Below are 20,116 nucleotides of genomic sequence, written 5' to 3'. Positions count from 1 at the left end.
CAGGAGGAGTAAGTGTATGGGATCCTGTTTGTTCACATTTGTGTTCACGGTCAATGTCATTCCAACACAACATCTGCCTTTTGTTTTGTTCGAGACGAACGACGGGAACACAGAAGAAGACGACGTAAGGGCTGACACTAAGCACTGTGTCAGAGAATCAAATCATACTCACATCTGAGAAGCAGGAACCAGAGAATTAATGGCATTTCGCTTAAAACTGACTTAATTAACTGATTAATTTAAGCTGTAGACATAACAGCGATGACACTGACAGTAGGAGGACTTAAAGTTTTATATGAAATAGTGCTGAAATAATTGAAAAAGAATCAGTAACAAGGTGGATAAATGATTAACAGTCAAACATTATCTGGTCCAGCTTTATGGAATAAACAAGTAATTGATTAATGGACAAATGAAGAGACGAATCAGCGATGAAAAGAATAGTTTAGTAGTACTGAACGTCTCGGTTCAGTCGGCCAGGATCATCCAGACGTCACTGATCCAGCATGAGAACACGTGGTCATGTGGTTGGAACAGGAAGGAGAGGCTCTTACCCGACTTTTGGCTGTGGATATTTCTGCTTTTAGGATGTCTGGGTCGTACTTGCTGGACGAGGACGATCTGGAATTCACTGCAGGAAAGGTCAGATATGAAGAGACAAAGAGGTGTTGAAGAGCAGCCGTTATCTCCTTCACTCCTTTGGTTTTTGTGTCAGATCAGGGGGAGCGACACGCCGAGAGGAGGTCTGTTCAACTGAAGGAACCTTTAGAAAACTGTCAACGTGTTTTTTCTGTCGAGATTTAAAAAGAGAAAATTCAGCCTCTCTGATGTCAAGGACTTTTTCTAACCTCCTCTGCACGTTTTTGAAAACCAACAAGAATCAACGTTTCATCTAAATAAACTGTGATCCTTGGCTGCACCTGAAAAAAATAAAAAATCCTCCATCCTCCTCACTTTCTCTCCGTTCCCTCAAAGGTCAGCAACACCGTCAAGGCTCAGTCAACAGCACAAAACTGCGTCGAGTTTCACCAAACTCACATTTACTTCCCCGAGTGAATCCACGGACACTGACTTAACTGCTGCGACCGATCGCCTAACGGCCTCTGCTCATGCTGACCTACAGTGTCACATCACACGGCGATAAACTGCTATTAGTCTGAAAAAGGAGGCATTTGTGAGTTTTGTCATCTGCTGCTTTCAGAGAGAGATCAGACTGTCAAAAACAAAACTGAAACCTCTTTTCAATTCTCTTTCTCTTCTCGAATCCCTTTTTTCAGTGATTTCTATCGTCACTGACTGTTCACTCACTGAGGGATCGTCGGCGTAATGACGAAGCCAAAGGTGTGATTGAACTTGTGTGTGAGGCTGTTTGACCCTGAGGTGAAGCGCTGTGTGCTCTTCACTCACTGGTCTTGTTTTTGAGCAGTCTTCAGGGGATCTTCTCTCTCTGTTCTGCACAGTATTTGGCAGTACTCCTACCCTCGCCTCCAGTTAAATAATACAATACTTCCAGAATACTCCTTCAGTGTTAATCAGATCGAGCTCCACCGCGGTTTCGTCCCAGTACTCACAGCTGGTCTGCGACGTGGACTTGTCCCTCCATGCGTCATTGAGCTGCCGGTACTCCTGCTGCGCCAGGCGGAGCCTCTGCTCCTTCACCTGGTAGATCTCCTTCTGGGCGCTAAGCGCATCGCGGGCCACGGCCAGGTAGTCCCGCAGCATGGACTCCTGCTCCCGCTGCCACTGGGCCCGCGGGTCCTCCAGCTGGGTGCTCTCTGCAGGAAAAGAAGGTGAAGAGGAAGCTGTCAGTCAGTCATCTTCACAGTTATGGCACACAACCAAAAGCGTAAAAACAGGCATTAGTGACACGTGTAGGTGCAGTTAAAAAGGAAGTTAACCAGGAACAAGCAGCAGGAATGATGGGGGGTAACAATACCAGACAGTCAACTCACTGGTGTTGTGGTCGACATAGTACGCTCCGACGACGGGGTCGTACGCCTCCTCCCAGCCAACCGGCAGCTCATCCCCGATACAGTCAGCGAACGTCAGAGGCTTCGTCTGCCTGAAGGAAACAGAGCAAGAAAACAGATTCAGAGGCAGAATCGTCTCCACTGTGATCGATAAACAGCACGTCCATCGCAGCACGCAGGTGAGCGTGGACGGATTTTTAATCGAGCCACAGCCATCATTCAGCATATTTAACATCAGGTTAATCAAGGATCAAAATAACTCATGTTTCTGCATAAAAGACAGTGTTTCCCACCAATTAAAGAGACTGTGGCGGCCCTCCACAGTCTCGTTTGGGCCCGCCACAGTCTCGTCCCCACCCCCCCGCTTTCCACCCCCCTCCCCACCTAAAAAATAATAATAATAACCAGATCCGTCAGTCAGCCGATTACACAGCTGTAGCCTACTCTACTCTATAGCCCGCGAGCGAGAGCGCGCGCGTGAACACACACGCACGCACCAACACGTCGCGTTCATAGACGGTCCTACTGTCTGCTGCATTTGGCGCGATCCGGCGACACCGCATCCATACAGTCGATGATCCATACATGACAGCAGGCCGGAACGGCATTTCAAGATTGTGTGACTTTGCTTGGTTTACGCTTCTGCGTCGCGGCGACGGCGTACCTACGGCGTACACCCTACGCCGTTACTGAGCATTCATAGTTCTGCGTCGAGGGAACGCGTTGCTCCGCAATTCACCGCCAAGCCGCTAGGGGGGTGTTGCTGTGTCTTTGTATGGTTTCGGGGGGCTCTTGCTGCCGCGAAGAGGAATTGTAGAGGTGGTCGTACTTGCGTACCTCCTTGATAATTCTTTCTTCGGCTTGGTCCAGTTTTTCTTGTAGCTCTCACCACAGAAACTTTGAAAATGGCGGTGTTGTTGTGCTGCGACCATAGGGCTGCGACTGAACCGAAAATTACGTTCTGAACGGACCAATCACAGTCCTCGAAGTTCACGTCAATACGCGTCGACGCGACGCGTAGTCAGGATTTTTTGGAGGTGCGCGTCAGGCTACGGCGTAGGGTCTGCGTAGGGGTCTGCGTCGACGGCGTAGGTACAGCGTCGCCGCGACGCAGAAGCGTAAACCACTAGCGTAAAACTTCTCTTTTGGGCAGGTATCAAGTTCGATAACGGAGCAGTGTCGGCCATGTTGCTGATCTCATTGCACCAGTCAACTTCTAACATACCAAACAGAGTCTAACTTTCCGCTATCCCTGGTGCTGATTTCCCGGTAGCTAGCTACTTGTCCGCTATTTCTCCCTCTCCCGCTCGCGCTATTTCTCTCTCTCATCCCTCTGTCGTTTGTGCTCTCTCTCTACCCGTTTATAAAAATTAACATGAAATTAATTATTTAATATCTCTCGTCGGCGAGAAAGAAAAAGAAAAGAAAAAGAAAAGAGGGATCCGACAGCACTGAGTCAGTGACTCTGCCACAGCCGGTGAAGAGGGGTGAGGTTATGGCTTAAAAGCTGTAGCGGAGCCGGCGGGGGGGCAGAGGGTGCGGCTGCCCCGGGCCCACGGTTATGAGGGGGCCCATTGCAAGGCTGATGCTGAAAAAACAAAAAGGGAAAGTCGGTCTCTTACTGCTGTATTTGTAAAGATATAAGTGTAAAAAAAAAAAACGGGGAGAAAACAGTCTGAATCAGAGCGTTTCTGAAGATTAAGAGGACATGCCACCTCTCTTGCACTGTCTGGCGATCTCTCTCTCTCTCTCTCTCTCTCTCTCTCTCTCTCTCTCTCTCTCGTATGTTCTTAAGGATGATACCAACCTGTTATGTTCATATACAGCAATTTATATTACATTCAGTGGTCTCAAAATGCCCTAAAGAGATACATCAGGCTTGAAAACGTACACACACACCCAACCCCGAGGGTAAGAGACCCTCCCACCACAGTCTCCTAAAATCCTGTGGGAAACACTGAAAGAAATAACACTAATCTGTAATATTTCCACCAGACAGATTAAAATGTGCCCAAACTGAAGCAGCTATCCGTGACGTCCGTCCGTGTGTGTAACAGCCGTTATGCAGCATCAAGTACGTGATGTGTAAAGTGACACGTGATGATGATTGAACATGCTGAGCCAGCTTTTTACGCGTCATACCAGGCAGCTGTCACACGTCCATCAACAGAAAAGTAATCACCAACAAGAAGCGACAAAAAAAAAAAAATCACTGGTTCCAACTTGACTTGTGCTTGTGCTTTAGGGAACTGCGCTCGCATGTTTGGTTCAAATTGCATTTTCTGGTCTTATTGATGCCGTGTGGAAGCTAATGGGGATCCAAATGAAGATTAAAGAGTATGTACGATATTCTGTAGTGAGGCTAAAATGATGCTAGTCATTGTAGAAGCACACAGTGTCAGACCCACATGGTTTGTGTTGTCCCAGCTCGCTGTTTTTCTGAAAGCAGTTTCAGGAGGAGGAGGAGGAGGAGGAGGAGGAGGAGGGGTGAGTGTGAGCGGAGGGGGGGTGGGTAGTCTGGTGTTTCACTGCGTCCTCTATTCACCTCTGAGGGCCGGCGGGGGGGTCCCTCTAGCTGGCCACAATAGGAGGAAGCCGGCCCGTGGCATTCCACAAGCAGCGCTGACACATCGCCTGGAGGTTTCTGGGGCAACCCTCAGCCTCACAGCGGCCTTACACGACTTCGCTGCAGCCACGACGCTCAAGTCCACCACTTTCATATTTCACTTTGACAGAACTGAGCGTCTGAATCCGGCAAAAATCTTAATCCTACCTGTGCTGCTCATTATGATTTGTTTTGTTCTCACCACGTAATGAAGGGAATGTGTGCACTACAATATTCTTAACAATCTCACCTGAAAACAAACCAATGTGCTGGAGCTCACGTTTAGTGAAAATAGCTACTTTTCATTCTTCCAATTCTAATATTCAGCATCAGAACTGTGTTTTCTAGTTTTCTACTTATAGCAATAATGACAAACTGCTGGTGAATCAATATTCTAATTAAAGCTGAAGACATCAGATATCACCTGTATTGACCCTGTTGCAGCTTCTAGTCTGCACTTAAGCTGCTAACGCTATTTTAGCTAAAACAACAGAAGTGCTAACGGCACTGATCCTGCTTTGGTTTAACAGGAGAGGCCGCTGCAATGGACCACTTTATGTTTGAGGTTTGTTTTTGCAGCAGCACTCTGGCTCAAAGCCTGAGTGAAAAGTACTGTTTTGGTAGAGGTTTAAACTCAAATATCACACTGACACTGGTCTCTGAAAGACGAAACAAAGCCTGGCCTCACTGCACATCAGTACCAATCAACAAACAAGAGCAACCAGACACATCATTCCCTTCAGGATTGTCCAGATCCCCCCCAAAAACACTATCTGAACTGTCACACGGGACGAACAAACAAGGAAAACCACCTGTCTCTGGTTCATGGTGAGCGACATCATCCAGCAGAGGAAAGAGCGAGACTCTTGTGTTTGGCTTTTCTCCTCTGCTGCCTCTTGTGTTTCATGACTGCTGATAGGGGTGGGCGATATGGGAAAAAAATTGTATCACGATATTTTTGCATGAGATCACGATTTCGATATTTTATCACGATATTTAAAAAAAAAAAAAAAAAAAAAAAAAAAAATCGGGGCTACAAAGCTTTCTTTCTCAGAAGATTTTAATGAACGATATTGCAATCATTGTAAACAAAATAAAATGTAAAAAACACACAACACTGATAAAGTGCACTATTGGATTATGATTAAGAACAACAAAAGAAAAGTGAAGACTACTAAGTCTGTAAACATGACTGTGACAAAGTGAGAAACACTGTGATAAACTAAACATCCCAACTGATGAAGTAAACATTCTCACTGATAAAAATAAACATCATTCTGATAAAAAAGAACATTCTCACTCTGAAAGTGCATTCTCTTAGAATAGAAAAGAGAAAGTAAAATATGAAATCTTCAAGTACACAAACTGTTGCTGGCTACATTCACATGATTTAAAATCAACTTACATTATTATCAAAGTAACAAAATAGCTTTTTTTAAAATGTCAAAAGCAAAATGAGGTAACTGTAGTTAGTGCAACACTCTAGTGCAAAGAAATATCAGGGTGCTCCTCCTGATAAAGAGGGGAAATTCAGTTTCCCCCGTCACAGATTTTTTGACAGAAAAATCAATTTGTCCACCTTGTCTGGCTTTAGAGCAGCCCTTTGACAAGTCACGATGTTGCCACCTGTGCTGAACACTCTCTCCGAAGGAGAGCTTGTGGCTGGGATGCACAGGTATTTTTGTGCTAGTTTGCTTACTCTGGGAAAGTTTACCTCGTGGACTTTCCACCATTCCAGAGGATCCATCTCACTGTCTGCATTTGGGGTGGAAAGATAGGCCTTCATTTCAGCCTCGATTGCCTCTTTCAGAGATGGGGTGGGACGGCCTGCTGTGTCAGCTGCAGAACCTGAGGTTTTGAAAAGGCTTCCTAATGTTTTTTTCTTTGCCTTCTTTGGTGGGGGTTGGTATTCTGCCTCAGGATCATTCTGTGAAGTGGAGGTGGGAAGTGAATGCTGTTGTGTGCTCAATAAGCATTCGATCTCCGAAACCGCTCTGGCTTGTATTTCCTCCGTCTTTTCTGTAACAATGTACTGGCTCTTGAACCTGGGGTCAACAAGCGAAGCCATGTCGAGCAGTGCATCAGTGGTGGGGTCCTGATACTTGTCGTTGAGGTAGCTCAGGATTGTTGTCCTCATTGTGTTAGTCAGCTCTATGTCCTCTTCATTTGGCTCGAGGATGTTCACTTTGAGCAGGTGCAGGACTGGCTTCACATATGACACGCTCACGTAATCCTCCCCAGACAGCGCATCAGTGAAGTCCCTCAGAGGGCCGAGGGCCTTCTTTACACATTCCATCACCTCAACATCTTGCCATGATGGAGCCAACTGCCGCGTCTTCTTGTCAGCTTTGAGGACCTGGGATATGGCACTTTCTTGCTCTAACACCCTCTCCATCATGGCAAGTCTCGATCCCCATCTGGTTGGTGACTCTGTTTTGAGTTTCTTTTGTGGAAGTTTCAGCTCAGTTTGGGCTTTAGCCAAATCTCTCTTCTTCTTCCAGCTGAAGGAGAATGCACTGACTACTTTTTTGCAAACAGATGTCACACGAACAACTCGATGGTCTTTGGCACTGTTTTCTACAAAAGAAGAGCACACAATATTTCATTTTAAAAACCAGCCCAGATGCAATGACAGAAATAAACCAAAATAACAACATTTTAATCTGCCATTAATTATTAACATGAAAGTGTTGCAATGCTCATATTTTTCATTCTGAATTATTTATTTATCATCATCATCATCATCATCATCACATGTTAATAATAATAATTGTATTGTTATCATATGTGAAGAAACATTTAATCATAAATCCCACCACAGTTTTTTTTAATAATCTGTTCCAGATAAATACTGAAAACATTTTAACAGACATGCGTTATTCATTTATTAAGTTTAGTTCTACTCACCAATGGCTAGATGCAGCCTATGCCCAAAGCAGGGAAGACGAGTCCAGTCGTTAATTTGGAGGGCCTTCACCATGTTGGTCCCACTGTCAGTAGTCATGCAGGTCATGTTCTCCTCACGGAGTCCCCAACTTTCTAATGAGTCTCTCAGTTCTTGCGCGATGAGCTCCCCCGTGTGATCATCTGGGAAGTACGTTGCTTGCAGAGTCGCACTGCAGAGCTTCCAGTTATCGATAAAGTGAATGGTCAAGCTTAAATAAGGCTCGGATGTGCGGCTAGACCACAGGTCACTGGTTGTTGCAAAGAACTGCACTTTTTGGATTTTGTGTTCCAGCGTCTCTCTGCACTCCGTGTATAAACGTGGCATTGCAGTGTTGGAAAAAAAATTCCTGCCTGGTATCACATAGCGGGGGTCAAGGACTTTGATCAGGCGTTTAAATCCCTCGTTCTCCACTGTCGCGAAAGGGACCATGTCCTTAGCTAGATGGTATGTAATAGCGTCCGTTACCTCTCTCCACCGCTTACTGGTCTTATCATACGGGGTGCCTTTTTGAAATGCCTGGGTTAGCGTAGTTTGCTTTGGTTTTTCCACCGAGGCCGCAGCTTTTGATGTGGCTGGCGCCGCCGCTCGCATCGTTTCACTTTCGGCATGTTCCTTGGGGTGCTTACTTTTCAAGTGCTTGAATAAATTCGTTGTACTGGCATCGGACGTTTTCACGGGTTCTCTGCATATCTTGCATATCACGGACGTTTGTTCTTCGTCAGTGGGAGAAAACCCGAACCAATTCCAGACTACAGAGGTGGATTTCCTCTTCTTAACCAACTCCTCCTCGGCTTGGCTTTCAGCCATGGTTGTCCACGCGGCTTTTAGCGATTACAAACACAACAGCGTGTCAAGACGCACAGCTCGCTGTGATTGGACAGTTCTATGCCTACGTCTGCCGCATGGGCGGGAACCAGCCTTAAACAGAAAGACATTGCGCGGTATGGCGATCTATACGAGCTCTCATATTTGTTAGATCGCCTGCGATTCTCCACTCCTCCTCGTCTTTCACGGTACTTTATCGTCATATCGCACAGGCCTAACTGCTGATAAACACAAACACAGAGCTCGGTGCTGAGGGGAGAAACTGAACTGGGTCCTTTTTCAGCTGATGAATAATGAAAGGGGCCCGGAGAGGACCCCCTCAGCTCCACTCTAAATTTAGCTCAGGAAGACAGGGAGGCTTCTGCCAACCGCTGATCCCAGAAAAAGCCGGCCGGTTGGCTGGCTGGGTATCCGCATCCCATTATTTGATTCCTCTCTCCTCTCACCCACTAAATCCTATCCTCTAATCGCCGGGCCGGGGGGGAGCCGCTGACCTAAACTGGTCGCTCGCCGTCACAGTTTCCCTCTGAGCGAAGGACCAGCTGGCAGCGGCGGCCCAGCCTCCATTTCGCTGTCAGTCATTCAATAGCCACTTGTCGTGCTTCTCACATGCTTCACTGCTTCAGTGCTCAAGCGGCCTGCGATGGCGGATGTGGTAATATGAGCAAAAGCTGCTATCATGGTAATAATTATCATACACCTTGATAGCAGCTCACCTCAGCTGACATGCTGCTTGTTCAGATATTCAGCCTATGAAACACAGAAAAGCAGTAACTCCTCACATCAGACAGAGCAGAGCCAGAGAGTGTTTGCCTGATAAGTCACAAACTGTGAATTGATTATTAACCTGCAGAGGTGTGTGTGCACCAAATAAAACTACTGAGACATTTCTTGACTTGTACGAAAAACTGCTGCAAAGAATTATTTCCAAAGCACGCCACCGTCCCTGCGTAGCCACGACATTCGAAGCTCAGAGCGCCGCCTGCAGACGGCACATCATCGCACACCTAGCATGCAGAACGACACAGACATTCTGCATGCTAGGTGTTGGCCTGGCCTGGCCTGGCCTGGCCTGGATCGATTAGTGGAAGACCTGCTCTGCCTCCTGAGTCACAGCGACATCCACGCTGGATCCAAACAAACAAACGACTTGTTTTATGACAACCGATCTTTTAGGCTTAATATTCATACACAGTTTAATCCTTCTTTTCGTACCTGCAGCGTATGACACACCAGCTACTGTTGACACACATCATGGCCATCCATGGAAAAGCCTTTGAGGATCATTTGTGATCCTGGCCTATTTAAGTCAATTCACTTGACTTGACATTTTGTTTATGCCCCTGGTGAGTCGACGTGCTGTTGAGATTAATTTCACAGAGACATCAGTGACTGTTATTCCTCAGCTGATTAAGCTGAACGATCTAAACTCCAACAAAACGCTCAATACAAAAAATCTGGGATGGCTTGTTGTCCAGTGCAGGCGCTGCAACATCGCTAGCATAAGGTTTTATGGTTTTATACTCATGTGTTACTGATGTTCCTGGTGATAACATTCACATACACAGTGAACACACACACACACACACACACACACACACACACACAGAGGGTAAACAAAAATAAAAACACCTGCAGTAAAGTTTTATTTTCTGTCACAAATTAGCCACAATTACTGACTTTAAGTGGACATAATGTTGAACTTTGAGTGAGTAACTCTGCATCAATCAATAAGTGTGTGTTTGAGTGGAGCGTGTCACATGACGGCCTGCATGTTTTTTAAGAAGCTTATCTTAAACTCTGGGAGGGAAACACTGCGTTCTTGTGCTGTTTTTGGTATCAAAAATTAATTTGCAGGTGATATCAGTACCAGTTGTCATACATCTGCCTTTAAAACCCGATATCAGCCGAGCGCGCGCACACACACCCCCAGGTTTCGCATACCAAGGTAAACAGCCAGGCCGGGCCGCGGTGCGCTAATGCAAACTGACAAAGCGTGCGGCAGAGTGCAAACACGCAGGGAGGCGCGCTGCATATCTGAGCGGTGAGTCAGGCGGCGACGCAGGGAAATGTTCATTCAGAGCGCCGCATAAATTCCTCAAGTGGAGTTATGAGGCTTCCAACTGCATTTCATAGCTGCTCAAGGTCCAACAGGAAAACAATCACACGCACACACACACGCACACACACACGCACACACACACGCACACACACACACACACACACACACACCTCCTTTCACCCTCACAGTAGAATCCATTATGCTTTACTAACAACCAAACAAAATGAGGCTCATAAAGAAGAGAAATGACAGCAGAGATCTGCTTCAGTCTCCTGCACGTTACCCTCTTCACACCACTGACGCTGTGTTATCTCGCAGATTGCATTCCTTTAACCTGACGACACGCATTCAGTGCGTCACTGCAAGGGTGGATGGATGATATCGCGCTTTATGAGGGCTGCAAATGCAGTTTGGCTGAGATTTTATTTGCCTCCCTTCATTCTTAATGTCAGTCGTCGTGAAGGTCTGCAGAAACACCATCACGCTGCGTGTGTTTTAGGCGCCAATGGCCACCTTTTAAATTCAACTGCACATCTCACACACAGAAAGTCCTGCTAATTAAAAGCATGTTTCTACTCTTTTTTAACTGTACTTTAGCAAGGATTTGTTCAGAAAACAAGCGTCAAACCGACATGCCCTTAATAGATAATCTCACATGAAATCAGCACTACAGTCTGGTGGAAGTCCAGTAGAGCTGCAGGTACTTTAGATATCCAATCAGAACATCAGATATCTGTGAGTCCTCCTCTGGGGGTCTCTGACAGAACGGGATTAAAAGAAACACACAAAACACAACAAACGCAGAGCTGTCAGGTCAAAACGGGTCTTTCTTCAATCCTAAACCGTCGACTTTCACATGACCACAGCACTAAACTCAGAGCTGACTGGTCCTCAGCTTCTGTCTGCTTCCTGTCCTCCCGTCAATGACGTTTCAGACTTCACAGATCAATCATCAGAGAATAATGGCTCCCAGCCCCCTTGCAGCTGGTTACTGCAGCCCTTCTGATGCAGGAAATCAAAGTTTATCTCATTTACTGCAGCAATGCAACATTTCTCTGGGTAATAACATCATGTAAATGTTTAAAAAAAATAAATGAACAGGCAGAAAAGGGTTTGTTGACACTGTAATGTAGAGCAAACAGCAAATGCCAAATGCCAATAATGTCTGCTGTCTGACTCCAAACGTCAGCGTCTCAGTTTGTGGAAATCGCTTTCAGGTCTGTATTAATGTTGTTGTTGTGCCATGCATAAATAAGCTATGGCACGGTTGGTTATGTGTTAAAAACAGACAGTGCAGCGGTGTGCAAACCAGCCTCTGCTCACATCCTAGTCAACGGTTTGCGGGGCCTCAGGCTGCACTTTGACCCCGTGCACCTTGGCAGGCAGTGAAAGGGATTTCAGATGAATCAGGCCTTTGGCTGGCGAGTCCGCGCGCTGCTCGCTCCTTCACATCGTGTGTTTCAGGAATGCGTGTGTGTGTTTTTGAAGGACTTTGTTTGGGAAGGTCTCCTCCTTCTCGCTGCCTCTAAGTGACTCCATGTCAAACAACCTGAGGAGTTTCATGCAAAGGAGAAAGTCTTCATTCCACCGCCACCTTTTGCACGACAGCCGTGTCGGCTAATTTCAATCTGTTCGCTTGTTGTTTTCCTGTCACATACTCACGCTTAACCTCCACACGACAGTCCTCTGTGTTCCGCTAATGATGATTTGTGGTGCGATGACTGAGGGCTTACATGGCCTCAAATATAAACTAGCAGCTGCCATCCAAACTCAAAGCCCTGCACCGTTAGCAGGCAGCACAGGTGAGTGATCATCTGATCATATCAGTGTCCGGACTGAAGGACAACAATGGGACAATTATCACCGCAGCACAGCAGCGTGACTAAACACCAGATCAGCAGAGTAAAACCTAACTCATCAGACAGGATCCAATGCCAGACCATGGATCGTGATACAGGACGTTTTCTGGACGTTCAACTGACAGTTATCATATAAAATGACCTTATTTTAGCTCGGCCAGGGAGATAAATACCTGACAAATCAATCTATTTCATCACAGTGACATAATCCTGTAAATCATGAGAATTCATTTGCAGCACGATGAGAAAAAAGCCGAGTTTTTAGGGTCGATTCACAACTTCATAAGTGCGTCTTAAAACAGCGTGGCCCATCTGAACAGTGACACAGGTGGTTAGAAACGACTTTGTGTTTTGTCGACTACACAATTAACTGACTAATTAGAAAAATAATACCAGACTAACCCAAACAATCAAAACTTCAACCTTTATGACCCCAACCCCCAAAATCTACCTCAATGTGGTGGTAGATTCGCTCTTTAAAAAACTACTCATTCACAGTAAAGTCAGTGAAGAGTGGGCAGATCACTCTTAACGGGACGTTACATGGAAGTTAGTCAACAGCCCCGAGAAGGCTGAGCACGACGGCACAGCCAGAGGAGCACCGTCCGGGGATAACGGCTGGGCCCCTTCCCATCAGTGGGCCGCGTGCTTGCAGTGTTGATGTACAGTTTGTTTGCTAACAGCATCAGCCACATAAATAAAATGTGAGAAGAACAGTCAACAAAAAGCAGCGAGAGGAGAGTTTGTGTTCTCTCACAGCAAACCGTCACACAGCCAAGAAAAAAACAAGCGCTAAGCCTCCAGAATTCCAGACATAAGCCATTAAAGGGATTTGGTGTCAAAGTCCGAGGGGTCTTAAGTAACTGGTAAAGATGAAAAACGAGCCCCCGTGAAAATCTGCCCCCCCGACACTGTGTTTTTGTACAAGCTGGACTGTGTCATGTAGTGCTGCATGCTTGGCACTCTAAGCCTATTACACTGATGGATTTCTATGGGGGGGGGGGGGGTAACTCACACCTCCAGACCTGATTTCCAGTTACAGGAATGTAAATGAGCAGGATGCACCCTGGGAGAAAAAACTCCGGCATTCAGCAATGTTTTTATAGCAAATTAATTTAACAAAATCCATCATTTATTCAGTCCTGCACATAACTGGACTTGCTTTTATAGAACCAAAGCTTCATTTTGAAACAAAACTGGTGTCAAACTGAAAGGAAAAACTGATATTAACGGATAAAATGTCCTTACACAACACACAGTGCAGCGTCCAACCAGTCACCCTGGGACTTTTCTAATGAATGAAAAGGACTTTGGGGTGAGATTGTAAAATTCATCTCCATATTGATTGAAAAGATGACAGAAAGTAGAAAAATAAAGCTGTAAATGAATGTACTGATGGTTTAGCATAGACAAACTGACTCTTCCATTCATTTCCTATCAGGTTTGACTTTCCAGGCAGCTCTTGGCTTCCATTCATTTCATGGCGTTCAGGTTTGTGAGCAAACACTGGTTTCTGCTCCTTTCATGTCGAGAAACATTTGCTTAGACTTGAAACTTGTTTGAGATGCTGTACGTCAACATTTAGCCAGTTTTATTTTCGCCTGATTGCGGCGCAGTGTCGGCGTGTTATGAAACCAAACTAAGTCTCCCAGCATTAATGTTTGCTGCTTGTTTCCTGGTTTGTTTCCTTGTTATTGATAACACCACTCAGAAATGGAGCACCCCATTTCAGGTTTGACGTCTCTGTGAAGTTATTCTTTTATCACACTGCGGTAAAATGAGCGGCAGCCAACGGCCGGTTCGAAGGCAGGAAACCAAACCGCAAAAAGAAAAGGAAAAATGTGAGTTAGGCTTATTTCCATCGACTGGTTTGGAGCGGATAAACCAGACCACCCAAAGTGTACTTTTGTCAGAAGGTGGCGCTGTAGGCTACGTTAAACACGGTGGAAGTCGAGGCTGCAAACCGGACAAAAAGGAAATAAAATGTTTGCGAGCTTCAGTCAAGCGAGCTAAATGTTGGCTTCATCACGGCCTCTTTGGAAAAAAGGCGTTTCCATTTCTCAGGAACCTTTTCAAAAAAGGCAAAAACCACCTCAAGCAAATTATCCTTAACTTAACCTTTTCAAATGTGGTATTTCAAAACACACATGAAAATACGCTGATGGAAACACAGCTAACGATGCTACGCTGTGCTGATTTAAACATGATGAGTAGCCAATCAGAAGGCATGTTGGTATATATAACACTAACGTATTCATTTATGTCTCTCTTAAGATGTGCTGCTTGCAAAATACAGAAAACAGCCACACTGAACAGAACTCCCCGACTTCATTCCCATGTCTCTATGTCAGTGCATCACCTGGGATATTTCTTAACCACTGAGACTTGTTCCTGTGAATTCTAATGTGTTTTTCTCTAATGGCCTGACCAGGAGTGAAGTCCCGCCCTCTGCTCGTTCGCTGTCTCTACTTCGAGCGCTAATGAGACACCACTTAAGAACAGAGCACACTGTGAGGAGGAAGACCTTATTTTTCATCCACAACATCATCTCGATGCGTTCGGTTAACACTGAAGGCTGAAGGCTTCCGCACAGGGAGGAGGACTCCCAGCTTCAAGCATGAATTTCTAATTCAAGTAAGAGGAGGCTGCAGGTCCTGAGCTGACGTCAACCTCTCATTCAGATTTCTTCTTCTGATCACTCTGCTGTTCACGCTGGTCTCACATTCATCCAAATTACACCTAAAAACAACACTGTATCCTGTCCAAATGCCCCATCTCTGTTTCTCATATTGTAAGGAATAATGGAGCAGTCGATCAACAGAAAACGAATCAGCATCTGTTCTGATAAATGCCAAACATTTGCTGGTTTCAGCTCCTCAAATGTGAGGATTTGATCCATGATGGTAAACTGAATATAAAGCCATACATCTGTGGAAATCACCTCCAGATGTGGGAAGTCAGTAAAGTTGCTAGTTGCAGTTGTAGTCACAGGTGTTAAGTCTCCGTCTCAGGGTCCATGTAAAATGTTGTCGCCTGTCCAGTGATCCATGCACACGAGCTCAGGGTCAATCCTGCGTGTTCGAGTGATTAACCAGCTGACGGTGTGGTGCCTGTCACCGATAGGAGCCTCAATGTTTATGTTCCAGTCTCTCAGTAGTGACTGACACCTTCAAATGTCCTGGGGGGACACGCACTACAGAAACAGGCTGAGGTCAGAAAACTTTAATAAGTAGTGGTCGAAGGATACGAGGAGGCCGATGGCTGATACATGAACCATCATCATGCTGTCGCTGTTGTTTTTGCATCTCATAAAACACAAAGATTTAAAAATAACAAAAGAGAAACAACTCCTGAACTTAAATGAACATTTCTGCATTTTCTCTGTGTGCTTAGGCAGATCTGCACTCTCTCTGCAGCGCTTTTATTTTCATTTAAAAAAGGTATCAACTAAAAAAAAAAAAATTCAACTTTCATTAAAAAAATGCTTATGAATGAGAAATAAATCAAGTTTTAGTGCATGTAATAACAACACTTAGCAACGGGCAGCAGCATCTCCTTGTTTCTGAGAAGGAAAACGTGTAAACATAAATGACTAAATAAAGAATAAATACTGTTAGTGCACAGAGGAGCACCCAGCAGCACCTGTGGTGTGAAACAGGTACGATTCACCGTCACCTGCTGTGTCCCTTGATGTTTTTTTCTGAGGACAGATGCTGTTTGCTTTGCAGACACACACGTGTGATTTGGGGCTTTCAGCGAGTTCTGTGGTCATCTGTCAGTTTTCTGTAATCTGACACGGATATTCTTTGTAACTGCAGAACAACGTGCACAGACGTCAGAAATGTGACTTTTCTATTCACATTTTTAGCATTTTGACAGGATAAGTGCTTATTTTTAATCACCTGCATGAGGTCAAAGGTCATCCATCTTCTTCATTAGTGCTACAGCATCTCTGTCCCACACACACACACACACACACACACACACACACACACACACACACACTCTCCTACCTGTCTCTGGGGTCGATCCAGCTGGTGCACTGGTTAATGTGGTCAATGTAATAGACTTTGCCATCAAAGTCTCTGGCTTCCTCCCAACCCTCAGGTAGTGGCAACTCCTTCCTTGGCATGTCAGGCGAGTCTCCATGTAATGAACTCCTCTCTACTCAAAATCATAACGAAGGGAAACCATCGCTTCTCTCTGTCATCTTCATCATCACCATCAGCAGCAGCAGTATGGGCGGTTATTCCCAAAATTCCCGGTCTGGTGCGGTTGGGATTAGGCCATAATAATAATCCATAATAATCCACAGATTAGCAGTGAATCAAACCTCAAAGGGGGGCTGGTGGAAGAATCTATCTCAGAGGATAAAACTGTTCCAGTTAGCTGCACTTGTGCACCGGTTCATCTCTATGAGTGTCTGGACATCCGTAACACAGACCCAGCGGTCATAAAAACCAAACCGTCTCGCTATTAGACGCGTTTTTCCCCGCGGGAGAGCATGTTTCTCAACTTTTCCCAGCCGGGTGGAAAACTTTGCGGCGGCCTGGCGACAACTTTTCAAGTAAAGTACGATTATCCACAAGACACGGACGGTGCTGCCTGCTGCTGGAGCTCCAACGTAAACAGAAGGGCAGCCCCACGTCGAAGTCCACAAACGGGCAAATTAAACCCAAAAGGAGGGCAGTAGCGTGCCCAGAGCAGCGGGGTTCCGCTGAAAAGACCGTCCGAGTGGCTTTAAAAACCCTCTAAAATCCACAAACTGAGCTCGCTTCTTCTTCTTGCCTACAGGCCACCATGTTTAGCAGCGGTAACCGATGCTAGCCGCCAGCCGCGGGGTAACGACCAGTCTGAACACCGCTGAGAGAAGGAAGAAGCGACCGAACCCACGGCCGTTAAGATCCGGTAAATCCGTGAGAAAATTGTGTGTTATTTTATCAGATTATCCTTTTAAACCCGGGCGGGAGGGGAGCGGCAGCGGCGGCGGTAAAGTCTTTCCTCAGTCTCGATGACTTCGGCCGGTCGAGCGCTGTCAAGGCGCACACATTCACTGTGGCTTCCGGTCTTGATTACGAAATAAAACCTCTGTTGACAAATTCGTCCAGCAAAATAAGACTTCCGGTGACTGTTTTAATTCAGGACGAAGTTTAAAAAACAAAATTAGCTCTTTTCGTCGATTATGGCTGATATTAAGAAAAACACTGAATGTATGTGTTTTGCTGATGACCTTAACACACACATCTGCATTGTTTTTCATTTATTACTGCATCGTTACTTTTGTTTGCTATGTATTTGTAAGATGACATCAGTGTTCTGCTGTATTTGCAAAATGACATGCAAAATCACTGCCTACGCCTTTCTTTTTGTCTATACATGGACTCAACTCAACTTTCAATAAATTGTTTTTCCTATTGATGAAAAACTGCAAGAGGTCAAATATCATCCATCATCTTCATCCCTCTCCTCTCGTTTGTACAGTGACAGGTGCAAGTTTATCAGGGTTTTGCCCTTGTTTTGTCCATTTTTCATTTAAATGTATTTATTTTATAGTTGTGGCTGTTAGACAGTTTGGCTAATCTTATTTCTATCTGATTCATCACGTATTTCTACTTATTTATTGTCATGTAGGTTAAACACTGTGTTTTATAGTCAGCAGCCTACTTTCCTTCACGTTTCTGACAAACTTTCAAGCTCACGGCGCCCTCTTGAGGAGAAAATGCTGAACTGCTACATGCTGAGACATGACTGACCTCAGGCCAGTTTTACAGGCTGCATCTGTGGTCTGATTGTGATGAAACATGGAGGGCTGACTCCTGACAACTCTCTGTCCAGATGCTTAAAAAAACATGTTTGTTTGGAAGGTGATACAGTAGTTTTCAGGCAAAGGAAGCAACTGTTCAAGTGGTCTGATTTTTATCCCAATAGGCATCTTGTTTGTAGCTCTGAGCAACTCAAAAACACACTGATAACCTAAATGCTCGGATTTAACATTTAACAAAATGAAATGACACAGCGTGAATATGGCTTCACTCTTTTGGAATAAATGATGGACTTGAAGGAAGGTGAGAGAAAAGGTTTGCGTGTTGAGCTCAGAGTAAATTGCAGACACCATTGATCTGATTTGAACAAAGTAAGATGAAGCACTTTAATCCTCCACTAAACTGCTGCTGATTACGCTTTAGATGTTACTGATGAGCATCGGGGCCCCGCGCTCTGCTTGTTATCAGATCACACTTTGCATGATGATAACACCACCGTTCACTCATGTAAAGTTCCTGTGAGTTAATGTCACCAGAGACTCGTTTTCATCTGATGGGAGTCTGTTCCCAGACGGCACTCAGGAATCATTTCTGGTGAAACTTTAAAAGTCGAGCAGTTGGAGACAACATTGAGGCATCAATCAAGCGCATAAATTAATGCAGATTAAATCTCATAGTATTGAATGCACTTACTCTGTTTAGAGTGAATGCTTACTCAGATGCAGATTGGCCCATTTCAGAACTATGTATATTACGTAATTGGATTATAATGATCAGTGTCTTAATGTGTTAGCTTAATCAATAATCATATATCCCAATTTATTATCAGATTTATGTTTTGTCTTAATAATCTAAATCTGCAAAATAACTGAGGCTATCAGACAAATGCATGGGAGTAAAAAGCTCAATGTTTACTACAAAATACAATATAAAGTAACGTAAAACAGAAATACTCTAGTGAAAGTGAAAGTACTTGAGTATTTAGTTGAAAAGCTTTGCTCACTGCATTTCTATCACACAATTATTTTCTGTGTTAAGATTTTACACATAAGAATAATAATCTATTTTTATGTCAACATATGGTGCATTGTAGATTTTCAGTAAATAAAGTGGTGAAAATTTGCATCAAAGAACTTTTTTCTGATAATAATACTAAAAGTAAAATGAGGGTTGCGTTTACTTCATTATAATCTATTAACACGAGACTATTTTTACATTGTGGTGTTATTATTATTATTATTATTATTATTATTGATTTTTTTTTTTTTTTTAAGGAAAAATACATGACGCAGCAGCCTTTGTGAAGTTTAGCCTTTAAATCTTCCTCTTCTTGTGCAGTTTGAATGGTCAGAAACCACAGATGATGTTTGAGAAAAGAAATAAATAAAGCTGAGACTTGACTGTAGATGGAGCACTTGGCCTCGGTCTCTCCTCCTGGATGAAGAGCGGCTCAATACGAACCATCATCACTGTGATCCGACAGCTCAGCACGGCTCAGCACGGCTCAGCACGGCCCATCTGCAGCTTCTCTCTCCTTCTTTTCTGTTCGTGTGTTTCACGTATTCACACATTCAGTGTCAGCTGTCGTGTCTTTGACGTCCTGCACTCACCTGCAGACCGGCTGCGGGCGGGGTGCTCCTGACGCATTCACGTCCTATCGGAAATATCAAAGATTGATCCTTTGAGGCGCGTAAGGCCACAAAGTTTTGAACCATTTTTTCTGTCAAATGACATTGTTGTAAATTATTTTTAGTCATATAGGTGAGCATATTTACACAATGGGTGTCTAATGCAAACTAATCTAAACAGCTTAAAATATATGTCTTTATTATTTCTCTTCATCAAGCTAAAGTTCATTTGGAAAAAAAAAAAAGAAACTTTTATAATATAGTGACAAATTAGCAATTAATAAAGCTGCTGACAATTGCTGAATCAATCTCAACAACCATTGGTGGTGTTGAAAAGCTGTTACGCTGCATCATGGCCAACGTCCACAGCTGGTTCCTGGAACTGGAACATACATTTTTCTCCAAAGCCATCTGAGTGTGAGTTAAAATGGCAGATTCAAGGAGGCTTTTAAAGAAAA

At 44.6% G+C, this 20,116-nt stretch overlaps 1 protein-coding gene across 1 annotated transcript in view; it reads right to left on the bottom strand.

The window, feature by feature from the left end:
* The window catches only part of wwc1 (WW and C2 domain containing 1), a 42,816-nt gene extending 25,493 nt beyond the window's left edge, over window positions 1-17,323 (bottom strand). The window contains exons 1-4 of the mRNA XM_076750499.1: window positions 16,282-17,323; window positions 1,953-2,062; window positions 1,572-1,775; window positions 555-631 (exon numbers count right to left, since the gene is read on the bottom strand). Coding sequence (XP_076606614.1) covers window positions 555-631; window positions 1,572-1,775; window positions 1,953-2,062; window positions 16,282-16,400 — 510 coding nt within the window. The 5' untranslated portion in view covers window positions 16,401-17,323. The remainder of the gene's footprint in view (window positions 1-554; window positions 632-1,571; window positions 1,776-1,952; window positions 2,063-16,281) is intronic.
* Between the last annotated feature and the right edge of the window lie 2,793 nt (window positions 17,324-20,116).

The sequence above is a fragment of the Chaetodon auriga genome, chromosome 15 (assembly GCF_051107435.1).
Source record: "Chaetodon auriga isolate fChaAug3 chromosome 15, fChaAug3.hap1, whole genome shotgun sequence".
Taxonomy (NCBI): domain Eukaryota; kingdom Metazoa; phylum Chordata; class Actinopteri; order Chaetodontiformes; family Chaetodontidae; genus Chaetodon; species Chaetodon auriga.
This window is presented reverse-complemented; position numbering and strand designations above follow the sequence as displayed.